The 26,983-nt window shown below is 37.6% G+C and overlaps 1 protein-coding gene across 1 annotated transcript in view; it reads right to left on the bottom strand.

Annotated features, from left to right (window-relative positions):
- Positions 1–8,065, bottom strand: part of DNAJC10 (DnaJ heat shock protein family (Hsp40) member C10) — a 58,864-nt gene extending 50,799 nt beyond the window's left edge. Inside the window, exons 1-5 of the mRNA XM_082631101.1 lie at positions 7,681–8,065; positions 7,062–7,112; positions 5,811–6,160; positions 4,042–4,204; positions 2,006–2,056 (exon numbers count right to left, since the gene is read on the bottom strand). Coding sequence (XP_082487227.1) covers positions 2,006–2,056; positions 4,042–4,204; positions 5,811–6,014 — 418 coding nt within the window. The 5' untranslated portion in view covers positions 6,015–6,160; positions 7,062–7,112; positions 7,681–8,065. The remainder of the gene's footprint in view (positions 1–2,005; positions 2,057–4,041; positions 4,205–5,810; positions 6,161–7,061; positions 7,113–7,680) is intronic.
- Positions 8,066–26,983: the final 18,918 nt, after the last annotated feature.

The following is a 26,983-nucleotide window of genomic DNA, read 5'->3' as shown; positions in this document are numbered from 1 at the left end:
TTTGAATCATTTCAGTCTCTCTTTGGATAAAGCTGATCTGAGATTGTTAGTGACTCTAGTCAGAAGAAAATATAACTTCTCTCTGGAGCAAGAGAACATACATAACTTAAAAATAACTCCATAATTGTTTATATAATTAGTTACACTAAAGACCAGATTAAGTGACCCAAACCAATAGAAACTACTAGTAATGGGAAGAGACCCACAACCAAGTATGCTAATGTGATATTTACATAGGCACAAGTTGATACAACTATCCACCCTTATTTATCGTCCTCCCTCAGCTTCTTCAGCTAAAACTTAGGGATCAGCTTGTCTTAGCCTAGTTATACACAGGGTAGTATTAGAGTTCAGACTGAATAGTGGCAACTTTGCACCCAACCTATCAATGTCAGTTAATTATTTCTGAAAAACTGTCTCTAAGGTTTTGTGACTGTTAATTAATTTTGTAACTGTTAATTAAAGTTTGAACTCATGTGCAATACAACCATCAGGAAAGTCATTCTGGGTGGATTCATGGATTAGTCAGATTGCAGGTTTTGTTCAGTTCCTCTAATTCTATCTCTAATTCCAAAGTTTTCTGCCCCACAGGACTACAAAATACTTATTGATTGCCTAGCAGATGAGAGACAATAACCACAGAAAAATCAATAGGTTCATATAACTGCAGTCCAAAAAGTTATGATTCTGAAAGCTTGTGACATGAGTGTCAGTTCTGTCTACCAACAATACAAATGAATCAAATGATCCTCCATTTCCTCTGTAGAGAAGACACTCATTTTCCTTAGAGCTTGTTCAAGTGTTCACTACAAGACTTTTAACAAAATAATGTACTGAACAGCTACCTTGTAGGCCTGAACTCGCCAACATGATATACAAAGTAAGAATCCGATGCAATTCTTGCTTAGAAGGAACTGTACAGAAACAAGTGACTGTAACACATTGTTTATGATGATAACATGAGAAATTATATAAATTTATTTTGCAGCTAGTATGCCATTTTAGTTTTCTAAATTAAATGAGACTGTAACACAGCAAAATAAAACTGAAATATGATTTGAGGTAAAATATATTGGTTTGAAGTAGAAAAGAATATTTTATTACAAGTGTACAAATTTGAAAATGTAAGAATCTTTAAGGTTTTCTACAATGCAATGCAAAATGCAGAAGTATATTTTTATATCCATTTTCACACAAATCACAGATCAAATTAAATCTGCTTCCAAAAATAACCACATACTTATTCAAAACCCTAAAATATAAAAGTTCTAAAACCAGAAGTATTTCTGCAAGTTTGCAGGAAGCTCACCTGGCATACAAACCTATCCTGAACTGATATGGGGGCTATGTGTTATTTTTACTTCTTTTATTTAGTACACACATGCATTTCACTGCATAAATATTATTTTTTTAAAAATAGTATACTGCCCCACATTCTGCTAAGAACTTTTTTATCAGTGCTAATATTTTTATTTTGTTCTCATCCAGCTTTCATCCTTTATGCATATATGTGCATACCTTTTATATGATTTGTATTATACTGCATATACAATTTTGTATTAGGCTTTTTTTTTACATAACTACTCTTAAATATAAACACTTTTTAATAATGTGAAAAAATATAGAAAAAAGAATATTGGTTCATTATTTCAAATGTGTCAATTATACACAAACACACATGTACAGAATGTTGAGGATGTTGCTAGCACTTCTAAGGTTTCATTTCCTCAACTGCCAAACGAGAGGAATAATTATTGTTGCTAATACCCAGAATGTCATAAAAGTTCACTGACATAATGGAAAGAAAAGTTGATGATGACAATAAAAGAAACTATGTGAAGACCTCAACTATGGTTATAGAACATTATTTAAAATATAGTATATACCATATTACCTTGCTAAAATTTTTAAAATTTCTAAATTCTAAATACATTTGTCCTTGAGCGTTTTAGTTAGGAGATTGGTCTTGAACTAGCTTTAGAAAATCATATACCTACAAACTTACCGAATTCTCTTCTATCCAATGTTATGATTTCAGGATCATCGTCATAAATACCTATTTTGAAAAGTACATAAAATTATAGTTAAAACTTCATCATAAAAATAAATCACCACATAAAGGATGTTACTTATTTTTGTTTCAATCATCAAAAATCAGATTGCTATACTAAATCTCCAAGTGGAAGAGTATGCAACACACTAAGAGAAAAGCAAAGAGTAATAATACCATTGGTGATACATTTAAAGAGTATCAAAAGACATTCAGTTTCCTGATATGGACTGTCATGGGGGGGGGTGTCTGTGTGTGGCAGGGGGCAGGGATTCCCAATATCCACACAATGTCATCTCCACAGAAAATTTCTGTTATATGTTTTTTAAAAAAAGTTTTTATTTTGAAATAATTATAGACTTGCAAGAAATTGTAAAAACAGTTCAGAGTCCTACTTATCTTTCATCCAGCTTCCCCTAATGGTGACATACTATGTAATTTTAGTACAATGTCCAAACCAGGAAATTGGCACTAGTACATTACTGTTAACTAGATTACAGACCTCATTCACTTTCAGACTGCATTTTTTTTTTAAATGTGTTATTGTTTAAAAATATTTTGTATTGCTAAAAGTCTTATATAATTAGAATACTTGCAGAGGTAGAAGCAAACTTAAGTAAATATAAATTTTATTTATAATAATAATTAACACCAATGTGAGAAAGTTTCTCATTACTACATAAATTATCTAAATATTAGTGATGGATATATACCAGAGGTTAGTAAATATTTTAGATTTTGTGGGACATACGGTTTCTGTCACAGCTATTCAACTCTGCCCCTGAAGTGTGAAAAATAATATGTAGATAAATGAACAAAACTGTATAAATAAAACTTTATTTACAAAAGCAGGTGGCAGGCTGGACTTAGTCTGTGAAATATAGATTGCTGACACCTGTTATAGACTATTAAGCTATAGTGATTATACCTGAAAATACTATTTTGAAAAGTCAGTCTTGAGAAACAAATACTCCAGATACAAACTGAAAATATTTTATTTAGTCTAAGATAAAAGCATATTTCAGTTCTCTGCCTGCATTTGAGGCTAATTAAGAGAGATTGTAAATATTATGTGTTACCCTTAAAACAATCACAAGAGAACTACTGGGTATCTGGAATGCTCCCTCTTTGCTTGACACCTGTATTTACTTTCCCCCTCCCTCAATTTCTTTAACTTATTTACTCTCTTTGCTCTTGTCTCATTTCTCATTCCTGTCAATACCTTCAACCATTATTAATTATTACTAATTAAGAAGAATGGCATTTCTACTGAAGTGACCAGTATTAAAGGAAACTTTAGTCTTCCTTGGAAAATATGATGCTCTAAAAATACTGAAAGGCTTCAATATTTAACTTCTAATACAAATATTTTAAAAAATTAAATAGCAATCCTTATTTTAAAAGTATTTAACAAGATTATGACTAAAACACCTTCATATTTACAGATATCTACATACTACTTGACTTTCCTTTTGAATTCCACTCTCATGTTATATTAAAAAGAAGGTCAGTGGGGGGCTTCCCTGGTGGCTCAGTGGTTAAAAATCTGCCTGCCCATGCAGGAGACACGGGTTTGAGCCCTGGTCCGGGAAGATCCTACATGCCACGGAACTACTAAGCCCGTGCGCCACAACTACTGAGACTGCGCTCTAGAGCCCGCGAGCCACAACTACTGAGCCCATGTGCCACAACTACTGAAGCCTGCACGCCTAGAGCCCGTGCTCCCAACAAGAAAAGCCACCACAATGAGAAGCCTGAACACCACAATGAAGAGTAGCCCCCGCTCACTGCAACCAGAGAAAAGCCCACGTGTAGCAACAAAGACCCAATGCAGCCAAAAATAAAATAAAATAAAATAAATTTTAAAAAAAAGGTCAAGGGGACACATGTTAACTACGTAATAGTTTATACATTAGCTAAGTGGTGAAACAAAATTTTCTAAATTTACTCGAATAAACAATAATTTCATAAGGAATATCATATCATCTTACCAAAATCATAACGATAATAATTCCAGCTTTCATACTGGCCTCCTTGATTATCTGCAAGTCCCTTTTCTCCATATTTGTCATACTTTTTCCGCAGATCTTCATCTTTGAGTACTTCATATGCTCTGTTTATTTTCAAAAAATCACTATGTGCATCTGGGTTATTCTATTAAAATATGTTAGATATAATATTTGTTTCAGATACACAATCAATTGATTTAACTTAATCCTGAGATTTCTGTGTGAACAGATACCAAGATAAGGAGGAGTAGTACAATATGAAATGGGTGCTCATGCATTGAAATAAAAAAGTCAAAAAGTATTTCTAAAGAACTACAATCTTAAAAAATACGAAAGTAATAGAAATGAGAATTGACGCTTCAAAAGGTTGATAGAGGTGGTCATCAAATATAAGTCACTACTTCTAAGAGATGCAACAGAAAAAACTGACTAATGAACCCTTGGAAACACTTGATATTGTAAATATTATGTGTTACCCTCAAAACAACCACAAAGAAATTTGTAGGTTATTTTTCTATTTGAGGCAAAACCCAGTACTTTTAAGTAAAAAAAAGTTATGTACTCCAATCTATCAGATAATGACATAAGGACTAATATCAGAGTAACAACTCAAAACTGGATTAATACGTTTCATTTGTTACTGTTTCATAGAATTGTTTTTTGAAGAATGTTTTCATCTAAATAATACTTCGTTGTAAGTGGTCTACCATCTTTCATGTAGAAACTTAAAAGAAATAACATTCTGAAATTTTAAAGAAAAATCTGAAAAAATGAAAACCCTAAACACAATACAATGTGGATCTCAAGAAAAGATTACCAATTAACAAGAGTTTTAGAGAAATACTGATTCTATTGCTCAGCTTTATGTAATCGAAATAAAATAATCCTATTTAAAATTCTATCTAGGGACTTCCCTGGTGGCCTAATGGTTAGGATTCTAGGCTTTCACTGCAGTGGCCAGGGTTCAATCCCTGGTCAGGGATTGAATCTGTGGTGAGGTCAAAAATAAATCATAAAAAACAAAAAATAAATAAAAATAGTAAAAAAACACAAAAAACCCCCCACCTGCAGTTACTGAAATTAACAGTAAAAAAAAATTCTATCTAGATATAATTAAATCTTTCTCCTTGATGAGTATCAAATCTCATTAAGAAAAAAATGAATGAGATAAATTATAAAAATACCTTAAGAATTAAAACTAATAGTTTTGAAGGATTACATCATAGGATACATAATCAAATATTTATGATTGGTATTAACTGGATTTGGCTGCTCCCAAGTTTTAATTTATAATACTTTCTGACTCTGTTCTTAGACTCGCACATGGGAGAAAATAGTTAAAGTTGAAGCATACTATTATTAGCTATTACTGCCATTTTTAGCAAGACATACCCTCTAAGTTCTAAGGAAATAATTTTTCTGTTACTGTTCTAAAATACTTGATTTTAAACTACTTTACTAGGAAATCTACTGCTTTGTGATTAACATCTGTAATATAACTGTTGGAAATTAGTTTTCAAATTAAGAGAGAACTGTATTTTTGGTACTGACATTCCTTTACACTATTCTAAACTTAGAACATTTTGCTTCTTCTGTTTTTAGTAAAGAAGTTGAATTATGATTTTTGACATGTGATTGTTCTTAAGCATTTTGAGCACTTATTTAAAATAATTTTTAAAATAATTTAAATACATACCAAAACTTACTAAAACACATTAATTAGATATGTTTAAAAAGAAATTTTTACCTACCGGGTTTTTATCAGGATGTAGCTTCAATGCCAATTTCTTGAAAGCCTGTCTTATTTCTCTACTGCTTGCAGTTTTGGATACACCAAGTAAACTGTAAAAATCCTGATCTGTACCCACTAAAATGGCCATATACACTATTAGAAAACAGAGCATGACCCTTTTCAAGTCTCTGAGATAGTCATCTTTATTTAACCAGACTCCCATTGTTTTTCTTGTACAAGTTCTGACTCAAGTGAACATTAAGATAATGCCACTGGTTCCGGTTGATGTAATATGCAAATCTGAGAACTTCTGTCCACATTACTCCAAAGGTGAAACAGGTATCATGAATTTTTTCCCAAAATGTTAATCTAAAGAGAGAAAATCAGGTAGTTGAAATACATTAATAAACCAAACACATCAATAACGCTATTTACTAAATAACGTGGCCAGCAGTACAATCTCCAGTAAATGACAAATCATGGTGAGCGCCTCAGGCTCTGTTCTTTGGGGGCCCCCTTCACTGCTTCTGTTATCTAGGTAGCCAGATTCGTGAGATCACTCAAGGTAGCAGATAAGGGTAAAAGGTAGCTAGTGAGGTTGCAGCTTCCTAGAACTCTTTACAAACAAACAAGTGCAGCAACTTGCTCTATCAGCACCAGAACACAAGGGGGGAGAGTGGGGGGAGAGCTATTTCCTTCCATCTTCTACCCAGCGTAAGCTTGCCTCTTTTGATCTGCTTCCTTTTTGGTTATTTCTTCACCCCTTTAAGGCTATTTTCATTTCAATCAAATCTCAGTTGTAGGAAATATCCTTTGGGGGTACTAGAAAGAAGCAACAGATCCTTCCAAAGGGTCTGTATTTTTCATATAAACCGTCCAAGAATAGCAGTGAATTTATATCGCTGTAACAACTTACATAGTCGGACGTTTTTTCCCCTGAATTTTCTCAGAAGGTGCTTACGTTATACCTAAGTAGTTACTATTTTATAAACTAGAAGACTAATAACTGCAAGTCAACAGTAATTTTATTGCAAAGTTTACATCTGGCATTAATAAAAATAGAAAAAGAAACAAAAGGAGAAAAGGAATGTTATTTAGACATGCTCACCTGTGTAGGGTAAAAATAAAATCAGATCACATGTAAACTTGTATACTTCATCAATAGTTCCAAACATGTCATAATGCTTCGAAAAATCTAAACTTCCTAGCATTCTCAGTTCCTCCTTTCTTCATTTAATCCTAAATGCCTATTTAAATTTTTTTTCCTTACCTGTGAATGGTTTTGGTTCATTTCTAATCCTTTTCACGCCACCAGAAAACCCTTTGTAAAATAGAGTAATGGAGATTAATAAATATCCAGACTAAAAAACAACGTTTAGAATAAAGTAGAGAATATATTCTCAAACACCACTTTTAGACAAGCGATGTTTGTTCCCTGCCTAGCGGTGGTTCTCAGACAGCGTGGGCGTGCCTGAGGCTGTGCGCCGAGCTGCGGGGACAGGTGCAAGCTGCAGGTAAATGCAACACGAATTCCTCGCTGTCACCACTCCAGGATGGGTTGCGGGGAGAGGGGAAAGATGGAGACACTGGGTGAAAGAGACTGTCAAGTGTTGCTGGTGTGCGAAATCTCAGGTCGGATTAGGGAGAAAGGAACCTGGATAACTGAGGGTAAAGTGAGAAATTGGAGCAAAAAGCGGGGAATTGCTGGGCGGAGGAATGGCGGTGTAGGTAGAAGGGAGGAAGACGGCTGGAAGCGAGAACACAATAAACCAGGCTCAAGAGCGAAGAGGAGGGGAGATTCCGGTGCACAGGCATTTAGCCCCTCCCTTCCCGGAGGGCCCAGGCCGCCGCCAGCTCCAGCAGAGCCCCGTTCCCCCGCCCATGCCCACCTCGGTGCTGCGAGGTCGTCTCCTGCAGCTACTTCCCCATCCTCAATCCCCGGCGGCGGACCCCACTCGGCCAAACACAAGCTGTGCGTGCGGTAAGGAAGCACGCACTCTCTGACCGCTGGCCCGCAGCGCCCGAGGTGTAGTAGGAGCAACCAGCCGCACCGGCAGCGACGAGCGCGGCCGGCTCAGCTTGGCTCCTCGCGCGGCGGTCTCCTAAGCGAGGCGGGGCGGGGCCTGGCGCGGGGCATCGTGGGAAAGGCGTGGAGGACGCTGCTTGGGAGGACTCGCCTCAGGATCTGTGGGCGCAGCGGGGTGGGGAGGGCGGTGTAGGTTTAGGCTGACGTGGCCGTTTGCGCGGAATCCGGCTCCGGCTCCGGCTCCGGCTCCAACCCGGAGCTGAAGAACACGCAGTACCCACAAAGCCCGTGCCGCCGCACCATCGCGGATGGCGCACGCCGCGGGCCGGAAGCTGGCCGACAAAGTCCGCCCCTTTCTGCTTCCGTTGCTGTGGTGACGGGACCAATTTCCCCCCCCCCGGGGGGCGGGTTTAGGCTTGCAATTTCCCTGTGACCCTGTTCTTCTTAAAGGGAAAGGCACAGCTATAGAGGATTTTTCTGGTCGTTGGGTTGGTGGGGCAGAAAGGGGAACTTAAGTGACATTGGTAGCAGTGTCGGTCTAGAGGCTGAAGAGGCAGTAGGAAATTTGGAAGAAATAAAAATATTTATGAGTGTGTGGGTGACAAACCTTTGAGCATTCTACAGTATTGCCTGACTTCCTAGTCATCCAAGCTGGAAACTGGGGAGTTATCCATACTCCTCTCTCCCACATTTACATCTAAATGATGTGGTATAGAAACTGCATTTTTGATCTGCAGAAATGTAACTAGAACAATGGAAGTAGCTGCATTTGCAACCATCAAAAGAGAAAACATCCTGATGAAGAGGATGCCGGCTTATGACACCAACCCTAATATAAGTTGTAATTGGTAACAAATTCATGTGTAGTAAATCAAATGTCAGCTTGTTAAAAAATGATGACCATGTAGGATCCATAGCTAAACTAATATATTGCCCGAAAGAAGAGAAAGTAGTCAGAGCAAAGGCAGAAATATTAGAAGCAGCCTAATGTAATAGTAGCTAATAAGTGCCAGGAACTGGTCTAAGCACACATGTAATTCAGTCCTCCAAGTAATCTTATATGACAGGGACTATTAATATATCCATTTCACAGTTGAGGAAACCAAGGTAAATATATGATATAGCTGAGATTCACACCTGAGCAGCCTGGCTCCAGAGACTGTAATGTTAATCATTATGTCACCCTGTGAACCACGAAAATCTTTAGAGTAAATTGAAGAGCAAAAAAGAAAACTGGAGAATCAAGCAGGGGCCAAGATTACAGTGGGTTTTATGCCATGATGAAGACATAGACTACTTTTTAGGTAATCAGGAAGCTACTTAAAGCTTTTAAGTAAGGGACTGAGATTGTATTTTATATCATTCTGGTAGCTATTGGAGAGTGAATACAAAGGGACCATGACTGGAGAAAGGGAGAGCAGTTAGGAGAATGTTACAGAAAGAGTAAATTTGGCAAGAAATGGTGATTAGTTGGTTGTACGAGATAAAAGAGAGAAAGGATCTAGGGTTAACTTCTGGTTTAGGTGGCTGAGTACCACTCACGGAATGAAGATCTGTGTAGGGAGAAGATAAAGGATTCTGATTTGGATATATCTATTTCAAGTTCCCTAGATTATGTCCAAATAAAAGATACACAGCAGGGTCATACTGCTCGCTGCATGACAGGCCAATAAATCAAGAGACCAGTTTTGTGGGCAAGGAAGAGCAACTTTATTCAGAAAGCCAGCAGACCAAGAACATGGCAGACTTGTGTCCCAAAAAACCATCTTGCCTGAGTTAGAATTCAGCCTTCTTTTATACTAAAAGGGGAGGGAGTAAAGTCAAACATTTCCTGGTTCTGGTCAGCCTCCAGAGGGGATGTGTTAATTTCTTCCTTGCAGTCATTCACAGGTGGGCCTGGTCAGGATGTTTCCTGTGAGCTCTACAAAGGTATTTTACCTTAATGCTGGTTACCTGGGAGGCAGGGTTCCCAGAGATGGGCATTATGTGTAATTTAAGCTTATAGGCAACATCCCTTTAGTGATTAACTTGTAATAGAATACAGCGGTTCTTCCCTATTACATAACCATCAGGGAAATGCAAATCAAAACCACAATGAGATAACACCTCACACCTGTTAGAATGACTATTGTTATAAAGATAAGAGATAAATGCTGGAGTGGACATGGAGAAAAAGGAACCCTTGTGCACTGTTCGTGGGAATCTAGATTGGTATAGCCACTATGGAAACCAGCACGAAGGTTCCTCAAAAAGCTAAAAATAGAATTACCATGCGATCCAGCAATTCTGCTTCTGGGTATTTATCAGAAGAAGATGAAAACACTAATTAGAAATGACATATGCATCAATATGTTCACTGCAACATTATTTACAATAGCTAAGATATGGAAAGAGCCTAAATGTCCATTGAAGGATGAATAGATAAGAAAAATATGTATATATAGTGGAATATTATTCAGCCATAAAAAAGAATGAAATACTGCCATTTGAGATGACATGAATGGTCTTTGAGGGCATTATGCTAAGAGTAATAAGTTGGCAGAGAAAGACAAATACTGTATGATCTCACTTATATGTGCATTCTAAAAAAACCCCTCAAAACAAAAAACCAAGCTCTGCATAGATACAGAGAACAGATTGGTGGTTGCCTGAGGCTGGGGGTAGGAGGGTTGGTGAAATGCAGGAAGGAGTCAAAAGGTGCAAACCTCCAGTTATAAAATAAATAAGTCCTGAAGATGTAATGTACAGCAGGGTGACTATTGTGAATAATACTGTATTGGGTATTTGATTGCTAGAAGAGTAGATCTTAAAAGTTCTTATCACAAGAATAAAATTCTGTAAAATTCTTATTGTGGCAATCATTTCACAATATATAGAAATATCAAATCATTATGTTGTACACATGAAACTAATATAATGCTGCCAGTGAATTCTACCTTAATTTTTAAAAAAAAGAATGTAAGCTTCACGAAGACAGGAATTTTTGTTTGTTTTAGTTACTGTCAGTTATGCCAGTTCTTCCTGGCATATGGTAGGTACTAAATACATTTTTTTTAAATAAAACAAATTAATTTGAGAAGTGATCTGAAAAAGAAGAGCTCATCAAGGAGTCAAAAATGAGATGATTAGATATATTCAAAAACAACTGAACACGAAGGAAGTTAATGAGAATGATTCAGGTAAGACACTGACTAAAACTTGTTAATTGGGTCTGGCAGTTAGGTTATAACCATCACAGAAAGCACAATTTTAGTGGGTGGTAAGGGTGGAAGCCAGATTGCAGTGGACTGGAGATTGGATGGGAGCTGAGGAAATGGAAATTGTAAGGCAATAGGAATCTATTGAAAGTTTGGACGAAGAGAGAGGCAGGTAAACTTATTGCAATTCAAGGAGGATGTGGATTCAAGAGAGGAAATGCTTTAGGCTTGAAAAGGCTTGAACAAGTTTAAAAGCTGGTTAGGAGCCAAAAAAAGAGAGGGAGGCTGCAGATATAGGAGAGAGTCAAGGGCCCAAGTGAATGGATTGATCATAAACAGTTCCCTTATTCATTAACATTGTTTATTGTCCTCTGGGCTAGGTCCTTGGGGTAAAGTGGTGAGCAAAGTTATAACTCTGCCCCAAAGAAGTAGGATAATGGAGGACACATTAATCTTTTATTCAAGCAAATCTATAATTATGAAGGGAAAATATATAGTGCTGTGAGAGTAAATAACAGAGAACTGACCTTTGGGGAGCAAAGTGTTTGAAAAGGTATTACCAAACTAAATGAAATAAAAAAGAAATTTAATGTATATGGGCAAGGAATTAGAGAATGTTTTAGGCAGAGGGAAGAACAAGTGCATAGTCTTTGTACTTCAAAAGTCCATGGGTTGATTGAGGATCAAAAAGAACAGAATGCAGTGAGCCTAAAGGAGAGAGTCAGCAGGATGACCCTGGTAAAGTACACAGGGACAAGATCATGCAAAGTCTTATAGTTCATTTTAGGGATCCTCGTCTTTTTTCCTAAGAGCAATAAAAAGTCACAGCCAGTTTTAGACAGTGGAATATCATCATCATCATCATTGTTATTGTTATGATGTTACTTTTAAAAATTTGGGAACAATCTCAATGTTACAAAAAATTTCAAAGTTTCTTTGTTTTCCTCAACCATTTGAGTAAGTTGCTGACATGTTTTCCCATTATTTCCCAAAACTGTGGTGTGTATTTTTTACAAACAAAGACATTCTCCTATATACCCACAACACAATCATCAGAGAATTAACACTGATACATTATTACCATCTAATCTACTATCTAATCCTCATATCCCTTGTAGGCTTTGCAATTTGTCCCAAATATGTCCTTGTAGGATCCAGTGCAGAACGACGTGTTTCATTTAGTTGTCATAACTCCTTAGCTCCTTCACTTAGAAACAGTTCTTCAGTTTTTCGTTGACTTTCAATATCCTGATACTTGTAAAGAGTACAGGCTAGTTATTTTATAGATGTCTCCCTTTTTTGGTTTGTCTGATGTTTCCTCATGATCAGATTTAGGTTATGCATCTTTGTCGGGAATCTAATAGAAGTGACATTATGTTGTTTTCATTGCATGTTATGATGTGGTCCCAAATCTTGATTTGTCCCATTATTGGTAGTGTTAAATTGGATCTTTTGATTAAAGAGGTGTCTGTGAGGCCTTTCCACTGTAAAGTTACATTTTTTCTCTTTGTAATTAAGAAGTGCTTTGTGGGGAGATACTTCAAAACCCTATGAATATCCTGTTGCTCCTCAAACTTTTAATTTATTTGTTAATTTATGTTATTATGGATTCATGGATTCCTATTTTGTTTAAAGGGTTAAAATCCATTATTATCATTTATTTAGACGCCCAAGTTGTTCTAGATTTGACTATTTGGAATTCTTTCAAGCTGACTTTCATGTTTCTTTGACAATCCCCATCATTTTTTGAATATGTTTCTTTTAGAGCACAGTAAGACATTCTACACTCATCCAGCACTTTTCCTGCCTCAGCCCTGATACCAGCCATTTCTATAAGAAGTCCTGATTCTTTCAAAGAATGGTATTTAGATAGCAAGATCTTGGTGCTAACCATGCTTCATGCTTTTGGGATGCTGTTTTTACCAGTGGACAGAGGTTGAGAATACATATATATATAGATACACACACACACACACACACACACTTACACACATACACATGTTCACATTTACATATATATAAAACTATGAGGTCCCACCAGTACCTCCAATTCCAATATGATGCCATTTCATTTCGTTCATTCTATTTTCCTCCTTTCCCTGAAAATGAGAAACCTGATTCCCATTATCCTTGATACATAATGTACTTAATGTTCAATTCCCCCTATGTAACCAATCTCCCATTGCTGATGCTAGCCCCTCTCCTGTGCAGTTGCCCTCTTCATTCCACTTGGTTTCTCACATTTTATACTGGGTCACTCTCCTGAGCAGATGCTCCACTCACTTCATGCAGGTTCCAACCTATGCCAGGCTGCACTCCCACAGGGACACCCAGACATGGTTCCAATATGCACTCACTTGCTCCCTCATCTCTTTTCCTTCACCCAGTATGGACACTCTCCTCACCTTGGTTGGGCTCTAACTCGTGCCAAACCCACCTAATGGCTTTTGGTCTGAATTATTCAGGATGGGGAAGGGCCAGGATTATTTTTTAATAATAATTTTAGCTATAGTTTGAAGAATTTATAGTAAGAGGGCAATAGTAAATATAGGAAAACTGGCTAGGAGACTATTGCAGTGGCCTAGGTGTTAGGGGATAATGTCTTGAACTAGGGTGGAGTTAGTTCAGATGTAGAAAAATGAACAGATTCAAGAAAAAAGTGGGAGGTAATATACATAGGATTTGGTGATGATTTGGTCATGGTGGGGAAGAGAAAGATATCTGAAGACAGATCTCTACTTCAGATAATTAATGTCCACTTGCTTCAGAGAAACCGAAGCCTTGCCAGCTTCAGTACAATAAATCAAAACTTGATAAAATAGCTCCATCATATATGCATGAGATATGTTATAACGAGGGGACTGTTTTGTTTCATTTTTAGTTCCATCTAGGGAATTGCTATTTATCTTTTAAGATCCAGTTCACGTTTCTTCTAAAAATTATTTTTCTGTGAGCCATTCAAGCATGTTTAATCACTCCACCCTTTATTATTCCATTTATCACACCATATTGTAATTACATTTCATTAGTTGGCCTAATGAATTCTTTGAGATCAGGAATCAGATATTATTTACTTTTTTTCTCACTGCCTAGCTAGAACAGTTCTTGGCACTTATTCAATACATGCATTACAATGGAATGAAGAATCAATATTTATTATGTGCAAGGAGGAAAGAATAGTCCTTTGTCTCTAAAGTCATGAATGTCTGTCCTGGCAGGAGAGGCATGAAGAACACACATTCACATGTAGAAAAATAGCAAATGTTGAATGAGTGATCTAAACAATGTATTCCAGAGGCACTCAGTTTTAGGCTCAAGCGTACAGAGTAGAATGAGAGGACAATATAGCTGTTTCTAAATTTTAAAAAATTCTTTAATAAATTTGGAATTTTAGAACCAGGTAGAATCTTTGAGGTTGTAAAGTTTACTTCTTAAATTCATAGGGGAGGAAATAGAGGCCCAGGAATGTTGATGAGTGACTTGCCTAAAAGACTCAGATGAGTCAAAATACTCATTACTCAAATGTAAATGAATGAAATGGGACTACTACCTGTGTTTTTTGATTTCTTAGCCAGTATGAAATGATAATCATAATAACTGAAACTTAATATACATTATATGTCCCAGGCACTATATCAAGCACTTTACTTATATTAACACATTCAATTGTCATAACAACTCTATGAGGTAAGTGCAATCATTATGTCAGTTTTACAGATGAGGAAACTGAGGCTAAGAGAGGTTAAGCTACTTGCCCACTGTTGCACAGTTGGTAAGTGGTAGAAGTTGGATTCCAACCTGGGCAGTCTTGATCTGGAGTCCATAATCAGTAAATTAACTGAAGTATTTTTCATAGCTTTTATTTAATAAGGTGTTATTTTCATAGTTTTTTTTTCATAATAACCTATCACAAGTGCTTGACTTTGGGGATAAATTGTAATACTCTATTAGATCAGGCCTTATTTATAAAGACAAATTGGTTGATGTCTTAAAATCACCTACAGCACCTGCTGATAGAATTGACATTCATTATGTGTGTTAAATTCAGTTGAATTTTCAGTTGCTTATATTACTATGATAATTATAATTTTACATTTTAATCTCCAATAAGCAGGTCCCCTTTTACCTACAACTGACCTTTCTTATTTTATTTTATGCTTATTTCCCTATATCCCAATTTTTTGACACTACAGTTTTTAGTGTTAAAAAAGTTACGTAGTAATTAAATACTTAAACAAAAAGTCACAATAAAGCATACATAAAATGTATAACACATATAAATATACATAGGTATATATACACATATCTATATATATATTTTGCATACATTGGCTTTTCTTGGCACTAATTCCTAAATAAATAATTGCTAAGTTGAATTGAAAACAAACAAAAAGCAAATATAGGTTGACAGTCCTAATGAAATGTTTTTTCTATTTTACTCGATTAAAAAATGGGGGTAGAATTCCCTGGCAGTCCAGTTGTTAGGACTCAGCACTTTCACTGGAGTGGCTGGGGTTTTCAAACCTTGGTCAAGGAACTAAGATCCTGCAAGACATGCGGCATGGCCAAAAACAAAAAAAAAAAAAAAAAGGAAAGAAAAGGGGGGACCAGGAGATTGGAATATAAACTGATAAAATGTGCTTGACAGTCTACCACATCCCAAATCTTTAGAGATGATAGAGATGTTTATTTAAAAAACATCCAAATCATTGTTGCAGAACAACAAGTGCCCTCGATGGACCAGAAATTTTGAGGGATCCCTGAAATGTGGAAGACAGGAGGTGTTGAGTTAACAGAAGAAATCACTGAGCAAAGCCCAAAGGAGAAGAATGCTGCAAAATGTGAGAATGGCTCTGGATGTTTTTAAGAAGAGAATGACATGGGAATGAAAGAACATGGAGATGTTGGTTCGTTGAAGCACTGAATTTAGGGTAGCTATGCAGGTGAGCTCCTGTATTGGGCATACTCAAGGCCATCCCCAAATTTTATGATTCACTAGAATGACCCATCTGACTAAGAATGTAATTGCACTCATGGCTAAGATTTACTATAGGGAAAGAATACAATGCAGAAACAGTAAAGGGGAAAAATGCATGAGCAGAGTCTGGAGGAAACCAGATAACTTCCAAGAGTCCTCTCCCAGTAGGGTTCACAGGATGCACACCTCCAGCAACAAGTTGTGACAACACATGCAAAGGGTTGTGTACAAGGGAAGCTCATTAGAGACTAAGTGGCTAAGGTTTTCATTGGCAACTGGGCAGGTAGGCATCCTCTGCTCAGTAGGCACCAAAATTGTAGACCGACCATCAGAAGGAAAGTAAATGTTCAGCACAAACCACATTGTTTTAGAGTTTAGGTACAGTGAGTCATTTTTATCATTTAAGGAAAGCTTTGTACCAGGAAACTGTTTACCAGCCAAGTTCCCAGACCCCAGACAAAGACCAGCTTCTCAGCAAGACTTTCCAAGGAGAGCAGTCTCAGGTTTGCTATGTTAACTCTTTTTTGCACAGCCTCCTCTAATCACTCTCTTCCAATCAATCAAGCAGTACACTGTGGAGGCATCTGCTGCCAGACAGGTACAGTGAAGGCATGAGATTTTTCAAGGTGTCAAGGAAAGGTCCAGGTTTGCTAGGAGGGAGGAGAAGAAGACATACTCAGAAAAGTAATGAACGTCACATTCCTCTCAGCAGCATATTTTCCCTTCCTTCATGAACAAAAAGGAGATCCTATCATACATGGGAATAGCATATACATATAGGCTATCAAGAAGAGTTGTAAAAACAAAGATAGCATAACTAAGAATCACCAAAATTTCAAGATCAACTCAACAAAGAAGGCACAAAACTAAGAAAAAAACCCAAAACAAATAAAAATACAACTAAGAAAAGAGGGGGGACTTCCCTGGTGGCACAATGGTTAAGAATCCACCTGCCAATGCAGGGAACACAGGTTCAAGCCCTGGTCCAGGAATATCCCACATGCTGCTGAGCAACTAAGCCCGTGCACTACAACTACTGAGCCTGAGCTCTAGAGCCTGCAAGCCACAACAACTGAGCCCGAGTGCCACAACTACTGAAGACATTGCACCTAGGGCCCATGGTCCACAACAAGAGAAGCCACCACAGTGAGAAGCCCACGCACCACAACCAAGAGTAACCCCCGCTCGCCGCAACTGGAGAAAGCCCGCGCGCAGCAACAAAGACCCAACGCAGCCATAAATAAATTTAAAAAAAAAAGAACAGCAATGTTATAGAATTTATAAAGAAATATACAGATAAAAGTACAACCCTCATCCTCTTGTCTGCCCTGTGCCCCTCAAAAAAAAAAAAAAATTGGAGACCAGGACAGGTTGTTATAACAAAGAAGCAAATTCAATGCAAATGAAAATGAAAAGTATAATCATTAAAATAAAAATCTCAAAGACGGACCGAATAGAGGGATGTTCACAGAAAACCAGCAAGCTAGAAGATCAAATGAGGAATTCTCTAGGAATGTAGGACACAAAGATGGATCCATTGATTTGAGAAGTTGGGAACTCTAATAGAGATTCCAAGAAGAGTTGAGAGAGCAAATGCAATGTAAGAAATTTCAGACATATTTCCTACAGTGGGAGACTCAACTTTTCAGATTAATAGGACACACTGTGCTGAACAGGATGAATGAAAAACATATTTTGTGATAAAACCAGAACCTCAAAGGAAGGAGCAAAATGATAAATGCTTCCAAAGAAAAAAAGCATACATGATATTCAGATTAAAGGCAAACTAAATACAAGAAGGCATTTTTCCTCAAAGTCCTGAGAGAAATTATTCTGAACTTTATTTTATGATGCTATTATAAATTTTATAATTTATATTTTTCAGTATTTTTTCTTCATTGTGAGTATACAGTAGCACAATTATTTTTACTTATATCCTGCAACATCATTAAATTGACTAACTATGGTAGGTTTTTTTGTAGGTTACACTGGATTTTCTTTTTTTTTTTTTTATAGTGTTTATTTTTACTTGTTGACAGTTTGCTTTATTTATTTATTTATTTATGGCTGTGTTGGGTCTTCGTTTCTGTGCAAGGGCTTTCTCCAGTTGTGGAGAGCGGGGGCCACTCTTCATCGCGGTGCGCGGGCCTCTCACTATCGCGGCCTCTCCTGTTGCGGAGCACAGGCTCCAGACGCGCAGGCTCAGTAATTTTGGCTCACGGGCCCAGTTGCTCCGCGGCATGTGGGATCCTCCCAGACCGGGGCACGAACCCGTGTCCCCTGCATCGGCAGGCAGACTCTCAACCACTGCGCCACCTGGGAAGCCCTACACTGGATTTTCTTTGCAAAATATGTTGTCTATGAATTAAGACAATTTTATTTCTTCTTTCCAACCAATGCTTTTTATGCCTTTTTCTTGCTTTATTGTAGTGACTAGAACCTCAGTACAATGCTGAGTAGAAGTGTTGAACAGATTGTTTTTAATCTTAGGGGGAAAGCATTCAGTGTTTCACCATTAGGTAAGATGTTAGCTATAGTTTTTTGGTAGACGACTTTTACCAAGTTAAGAAAATTCTGTTCTCTTCTTAGCTTCCTGAGAGGCTTTATTAGGAATGGATGTTGAATTTTCTCAAGCAAATTGTTTATATTTATTGAGATGATCACATTTGGGGTTTTTTCTCCCCAGTTTGTTAATATAGTGAATTAAGTTGATTGATTTTTGAATGCTAAACTGTCCTTGCATTCCTTGGATAAATTCACTTGGTCATAATACAGTTCCTCTTAATATATTGTTGGATTTGATTTTCTGAAATTTGTTTAGGATTTTCGCTTCTCTGTCCATGAGGGATATTGGTTTGCAGTTTTCTGTTCTTATAATGTCTTAGCTTGGTTTTGGCATCAGTGTAATGCTGGGCTCATAGAATGAGCTGGGATGTATTCACTCCTTTTCAATTTTCTGGAAGAGTCTGTGTAGAATTGGTATTACTTCTTCCTTGAGTATTTGGTACAATTCACCAAAGAAGCTATCTGAGTCTAGGATTTTATTTGCGGGATGGTTTTTAACTTTGAATTCAATTTTAAAAAAGATACAGAGCTATTAAGTTTATTTATTTCTTTTTGTTTAGATTTTATTTTAAAATCGTGGTATATTCAGAGGAAGTTTAAAAAGAAAATACTTAGATGCCCTGTGAAGCCTTCATTCAATTTTCCCCAATGGTTATATTTTATGTAATTATAGTACAATATCAAGACAAGTAAATTGACATTGATACAATGTTTGCATAGTTTGGTGCCATTGGTGTCACTCAAGATATAGAACTATTCCATCACCACACAGAGGTCTCCTTTATGCTACCCATTTAGTCACGAGATTACCCCCCTCCCAACGTCCTATCACCTCTAACCCCTGACAACCATATTTCCATCTTTATAATTTTGCTATTTTGAGATTTGATTTTTCACTCAGCCTAAAACACTTGAGATTCATTCAAGTTGTTGCAGGTGTTAATAGTTTGTTCTATTGGTTTTACTTCTGAACAGTATTCCATGGTACATTTAACCATTCATCTATTGTAGAACGTTTTGGTTGTTTCCAGTTTTGGACCTTTGCAAATGAGGTGCCATGAATATTTGTGTGTAGTTTTTGTGTGTGTGTGTAAACGTAAATTTTAATTTCTCTGGAATAAATTCCCAGAAGTGTGATTGCTAGGTTGTGTGGTAAGCATATATTGATACTTATTTTTTAAAGAAACTGGCAAACAGTTTTTCAAAGTGTCTGTACCATTATGCATTTCTACTAGCAATTACTGAGGGTTTCTGTTGGTAAAACTTCTCTCATTACAAAACAAAAAGATGGGACTGCATTGCCTGCTCAGGAACAAATGGATTTGCATTCCTTCCTGGGATTTACTGTGATAAATGAACTTCCTAATTTCTGATGGCAATGTCAGCAGAGCTAACTGCATAGGATTGAGAAGGGGAATATGCCACATTTCTGGAGTAGGGCTCAGGATTGTACTATCCATATAGGACAGGAGCCCTGGGAGGTGCTAACTTACCAATATAGAGCAGGTTCTGGAGCACATACAAATACAAAATAGTACTAGAGGAAGGGGCAAAAGTGAAAGAAAACGTCCAAGAAAGATGAGCTCTCATCAAGAATTTTAAGTCTGGTGCTTGTAAAGTTAAGACATCAGCTATAAGACATATATGAGAAATGGGTTTATTTCTTCTTCTAAAAAACCTAATTTAAAATAAGAGGTGGAGAAGGAGTAAATGAAAGGAAACAACAGTATTCTACATCATGATATAATATAGTTATTCTGTTGTGAGAGAGATAACCTTATACAATTTGCTGCAGTCAGAAACTTTTTTTTCCTATGAAAGAGCCAATTAGATCAAAAAAAGGGGAAGATTTTACACTAGAGGAAATGGGAAGTCTAAGCATTACAAAAAGGACTTTAAATGTGTATGTTGAAAATACACAAAGGAATAAAGCAGAGTGAAAGTTTAGAATAAACTTGTCTGAGACTTATTCCTTGCAAGCTCTCTTCTCAGAAGGGGATTTGACCTTTCGCTTTTCCATGATTTCCCATGGAAATAAGTCATAGCTGAGTGTTTAAGGACCTCAATGCTGGTAGAATTCTCAGGTGATAGATCAAGCCACTGATCCAACAATAGCAACCACAAGGTTTAGGTCCAGAATGCTGATCATGACAGAGAGGGGCTAGTGTTTTCCTAGTCAAGATCCCCACAGCACTAGGGCCCGGATGCTCCTTCTGAGTCTAATGTCTGGCCTTCCAGATGCCTGGGGGTCCTAGCCAGGTTGTGATAGGCAATGGAGGACCTGTACACCTACTACTTCTTTCTTAGGAATTGTATACAGGCCTGGAGTGTTTGATGTTGTTTGCTTAACAATTGGCCCCAAAAGTAGGGCATCTGTCCCAGCGTACCAAGGCATCACAGATCAAAGACCTACTGTGGAAGTAGGAAAAGCTCAAACAGGGCATCATGACTAGCTTCAAGGACTGGGATGGATAATTACCAACTGGTTGCAGGAGCTAGTCCTTTGAAGTCCCATGTTTCTTAAGCAATAAATTTGCTAAGAATGTTAAGCCCTGGTGAGACACAGATTGTCAATATTCCATAGTTGTTATTAAGGCCTGAGAGGGAGTTACACGGAGGTGAAGCAGAAGAGGAAGTGTGAACTGGAACTGGAGGTGAAACTACTAGTTGAATATTCTGATGTGTGGAATGGGCAAAGAATTTTAGATAAAGTAAGACCTAATAAATGAACCATTTCCCTAATCCACTTCCTATAATCAGAGCAATGTAGGTTGTCATGTAACCATGTCAAGATTAGGTGTCACGTGTTCTGTCAAGATTAGGTAGTATGAAACAGAATGTTGTTAGGGCACTATGTAGAGCAAGAAAAGTGGGGGAAGTATAAAGTATGTGACCCTTATGATCATCCACACACACACCTCCACCCCGATGCCATGACAGTGATAATCTTAAATCAGACCAAGTGAACTGACAGAACTGCTGGGTGGACCTCCACCACAAGGCTGCCTCTTGGAAGACTATGAAGTTATGGCATATAAATAAAGGGGCCAAACAGAATAACTTTGAAGGTGTCCCCAACTATGTTCTATGAAAATAATTAGGGTGTAGGGGGCCCTTCCTGTAAAAACCAGACTGAGTGCTTAGTGTGTGAGATAAAGGGAACATTAGGGGAGGGCCCAGACCATCTGGAAGATGAGAACAAGGAGGAACCAAAAATTATATCCCCTCCTATGACATTTAAATAATAAAATGGTTTGTCTGGTAAGGTATGTGTCCTCTAGGTAGTTGCTAACCAGTCCCAGCCCATCATGACCCCAGAGTCATCTGATGATTCATATATTAAAGCAGAGGCATTGGCTGTCCAGTTGCAGATGCTCATACACATGGTTGCAACATTGGAGGTATGATGCTGTTGACTCTTGGGCTGTCCAGAGACCCTCCAATCAGACACTGGATTATACTTCATGGCCCAGAAAATATTAAGCTGGGCCCCTTAGCATAGGCTATTCCATTCACATATCACCTGCAGAGTGTGTAGCAGTAAAATGCTGGGATAGGTCTCTGAAAAGGACAAATTTCATCAGTCTGCTGTTCATCATCCCATTGGTAGACTGGGCCACATGCCTAATGCTGTATCTGTTTTAGGTACATCTCCTCAGGGGTCTATCTGTTCTTAGCTATCTTCTAGCAATCCAGAAGGGGGCATGGAATCATCTGGAGTGGAGCAAATACAGTGCAAGACCCAAGCCTAGATATGACTTCCCACAATCACTCCTTTTGCCTCTATCCTGACTTGATCAATCAGTTAGGAAGCCTAGATTGCATCCTGTGCCAGTGGGTGGATGGACACCAACCTGGAGGCACTGCTATATCCTGATCCACTGTTGTGGCCACACAACCAGGGTCATGCCCATCCTCTACCTTGTCCCTTGTAATATTGCACTTCTGGACACAAACACTCTGTTGTGTGGACACTACACTTATCATTCTTATTACACATACATTCATTCTTAGCTCTATAAAAGGTGGGAGAGTGTGGTGGCAACAGGGGAAGTCCTACATCCCAGAGAAATTGATTTATGTTTGGTGGATCAGATAACACTCAGTTTGTGATTCAGTTTACTTGGTAGCCCAGGGTCAGGCATTCAGTATTTACCACGGTCTAGGAGAAAACTGAGAACTAATTTCACGTTGATAATATTTGTTACAAGAGGACATCACTGCCATATAACAAAACTCTAAGAGCCTAGGCTGTGCATCTTCTATTGGGACATATCAGAGGCACCTTATAGTATCTCTGTCTGCCAAAGGCACTTTCAATATCATTGGGTCTGCTAGTCATAAGTTCCAAGTAACAGGACCATTTGCATCACAGTGTAGATCTACTTATTTCAGACCCTTTCTTAAGTCAGGTCCATCTAAAAATGCCCAGTTTCATGAATTAATTGGTAAATGAGTTGGAGTAACACACCCAAATATTAGAAATATTTCCTCCAAAATTCAAGGAGCCATGAAATGTTTAACTTCTTCCTTCATGATAGGTGCAGCAACTCATATAATTTTACTATTTATACCATTTATACCATTATAACTTATATTAACTCATACTATTATAGTACTTTAAAAGAAATATTTCAACCTGTCCTAGACCACTGGGCCACTAATAATTTTACCAGAGTGGCAGATCCTGAAATTTATCTCCTATTCTCTGGCATATGTATGTAGTAAGGCTTGGTACATCCTACTTATCTGTTCCACATTAATATAGTGGATCAGTATGATAGTCTTTAGGATATCAGGATGATCAAGGACCCTCTAAAGCATATTATGACAATAAGAGGTTTGACATAGTCTTGGAATAAGGTAATAAAAATATATTGTTGTTGGTGCCAGGTACATGCAAATTGCTTCTCTTTTCTCTTATCCAACTGAAAAAAAAATAACATTTAACAGGTTAACAGCTGCACACCATGTGCCAAACTTTGCTAGATTTTTTCAGCTAAGAAAACTTAGCTGAAAATGTTGGCATCACCATTTTATTCTCCGAGAGTGACTTTTGACCCAGCCAAAAAGGCAAGTTAAATGAGGATATATTAGGAATCACTAACCCTGCATATCTCAGGCCTTTAATGGTTGTATTAATGTTTGAAATTCACCCAGAGATGTGATCTTGCTTTTGGCTTGCTTTCTTTATGTCTGTGTCCAACAGTTTCAGATGCTTCCATTTGGCCCTTTCTACCATAAAAGCCCTACCTCCCCTCAAGGACCCAATTCTTGGGATTCTGCCAGTTACTAAGCATATCTATTTATACTATACAATCTAGGACTGGGGAAATAACCACAGGATGGGTTCGCATTCTCTTGGGCCTACTATTAGACTCAGGCCAAAACTGCATTGAGTCCTACCTTGCTTAGTGGATCTTGGTGACATGTTGAGTTTCCAGGGATCAGCAAAAACTCAGAACTAGTATCTGAAAAATTCCCAGAAGATCTGGCTATTTCCCTTTTGCAAGGCCAGTGTCAGTCTAGCAAAAGGGCACTGGCTCCCCTGGGGAAGGCCCAAGGGGAAAAATCACAGTATGTTCTTGTTGTCATGTTGCCCGGCATCTCTCTCAATTCAGGGACTCTACATTTGGGAACTGGTTAGGTCTGGGATCCAGGTAACAGTCTGTGAATTCCAGCTATGGTGACTTGAGTTGCTTTTCTGCCCTGTAGACCCAGAAGTCTTCCTTCTATAAATGTCAAACAGCACCTTAGTAGGTGCCTATCTTTTTTATTAATTGGGACCCTATAGTCAATTAGCCATTGCTACAGATCAATGCGGTCAAAATACTTTGATTTTCATTCCATCTCTTTAATAATTGCACCCTTCGATTGCCGCCAGTTGAACCGTACCACCTGGCTTCTACAATTCTGGGATCTTATTCTCAATGAGATCAAGCAACCCATTTCTACTGCAACATCCCCCACAACCATTTCTGACCTATAGAACGTAGCCACCACAGAGCTCTTTGAGGATGCTGCTGCCTCTTCCCAGTGCATTTATTAATACTTTGGTGAAGGTAATGTTCTTTTGGTCCTCCTGAAGGGATGGTTTGGGAGTGGCAGAGAATAATAGATCCATTCCAACTTACCCTTTTTCCTGAGCCTTTAGACTTCTTCCTCTACAGTATGCCAAGAAAGTCCTGACATTTTGACCTCATCAACTGGAAGCCATCATTTAATCTAGGCTTTATTTCATTCACCTAACAGATTACTAAGACAAGTTCAGGTGTTAAAGGCAAAATACTAAATGTGAAATTCTAAGTGAGTGCACTTATGTTAATGAATTTGGCCCTACTGAGTCATATATTCTGGACTTCTTGGTTTAAATATCCTTAGAATTCATTTTCCACTTGCTCCCCAGGCTCCTGTCAGTATAAATTGGAAGTTCCTTTTTTTTTTTTTTTGGAAGTTTTTCTATTTTTAAATTTTTTCTTGAAATTAAAAAAAATGGATTGATTTTAGATTTATGGAAAAGGTACAAAGGTAGTAGAGAGTTCCTTCACCTAGCTTTCCCAGATGTTAACATCTTACAGTCATGGGACATTTGCGAAACTGAGGTTTCAACATTTGTACAATACCATTAGCTCTACTACTTTCTTTGGATTTCACCAGTTTTTTCACTAATAATTGGCAGTTCTTTTAACTCTTTGTGTGTGTGTGCTATTACTTGCTGCAGCAGGTCTTCTGCTCCATCTGGACTATGCTGGGATCCAACTTTTGTTATGGGCTTAGAATGAATAAGAAGTGGTAGGGGTGAGTCCCAGGAACATCATTATTAGGAACCCAAAACATCCAGTATACCAAGTTGGAGAAAGAACACGATAGCTCCAATAAAAATTCATATTTAAAAAATGCATGGGGCTTCCCTGGTGGCGCAGTGGTTGAGAGTCCGCCTGCCGATGTAGGGAACATGGGTTCGTGCCCCGGTCCGGGAAGATCCCACATGCCGTGGAGCAGCTGGGCCCGTGAGCCATGGCCACTGAGCCTGCGCGTCCGGAGCCTGTGCTCCGCAACGGGAGAGGCCGCAACAGTGAGAGGCCCACGTACCGCACAAAAAAAAAAAAAAAAAAAAAAGTATGAAGGGAAACACGTAAGCACAAACACATATATCAAAATCCTGAGCACATATCATAGCTTGCTGGATGGGAAACGCAAAGCAGGAAAAGTAAGTTCTATGGTTAACCAATATGACAGTTCTCTGAGGTGATGTCCTTTTTTCCTTTTTCTCCATGAGGTTTCTCTTTATACTTTCTGAGAAAATTCTCCTGTCCTGTTATCCTCTACAGCCACATCTGAGGGTCCACTTCAAAAGAAAAGTGAAAAGAATAAACTTATTAAGGATAAAGAAAGAAAGAAAGAAATCGAAAACCACGAAATAGCTAACATGTATGAGGTATGAGCTATAAGCTGGGCACTGTTCTAAGTATTTTTCACATAATATTTCATTTAATTCTTACAGAATCCTCTGAGGTAGATATGATTGTGCCAATTTTACAGAGGTGGGAAGTGAGGCACAAAGAATTCAATACCTTGACAAAGTTTGTACAGGTAGTGAGGTCAGAACTGGAATCTGAATCTGGGCAGCCTGGTTCTAGAGACTGCATTTTTGAGATGGGCGTAATGCTGGCCTCACAAAATGAGTTGGGAAGTATATTCTTTTCCTCTGTTTTTAGAGAGAGATTGATTTTTATTTTCTCCTTAAATATTTGATAGCAGTCAGTGCATTTACCTGGACCTGGAGTTTTCTTTGTGAGAAAGTTTTTATATAATTTTAAACTTGCATGTATTTCTTTACTAGGATATTCAGATTTTCTATTTCTTCTTGAGTCAATGTTGGTAATTTTTGTCTTTCAAGTAATTTGTCCATTTTATCTAAGTTGTAAAATTTATTGGTATAAAATTATTCATACTATTCCTTTATTATCCTACGTGTCTGGGTAATATGTAGTGATATTCATGTTTCATCCCTGACATTGGTTACTTGTATCTTCTTTTGTCATTTTTCTTAATCAAACTGCTGACTGATCAATTTCTTGGATCTTTTTGAAGAATCAGGTTTTAGTTTAATTAATTTTCATTTTTCTGTTTTATGGTTTATTGATTTTTCTCTTATCTTTATTGTCTTTTTTTTGCTTATGTTGGGTTTAACTGATCTTTAAAATTTTTACTTCTTGAGATGGAAGTTTAAGTTATTGATTTGAGACATTTCTTCTTTTTCTAGAATAAATATTTAGAGTTATAAATGTCCTTTTTTCAGCCTTATTGAAGTATAATTGACAAAATTGTAAGCTGTTTATTGGTATATGTATATATGGTGAAATGATTCCCATCATTGAATTAACACATCTGTTACCTAGTAACCTTTTTTATTGTTGTTGAGA

The sequence above is a fragment of the Mesoplodon mirus genome (genome assembly GCF_964341445.2).
Source record: "Mesoplodon mirus genome assembly, chromosome: 8".
In the NCBI taxonomy this organism is placed as follows: domain Eukaryota; kingdom Metazoa; phylum Chordata; class Mammalia; order Artiodactyla; family Ziphiidae; genus Mesoplodon; species Mesoplodon mirus.
Note: the sequence above shows the minus strand (reverse complement) of the source record. Positions and strands in the feature narration are given on the sequence as shown.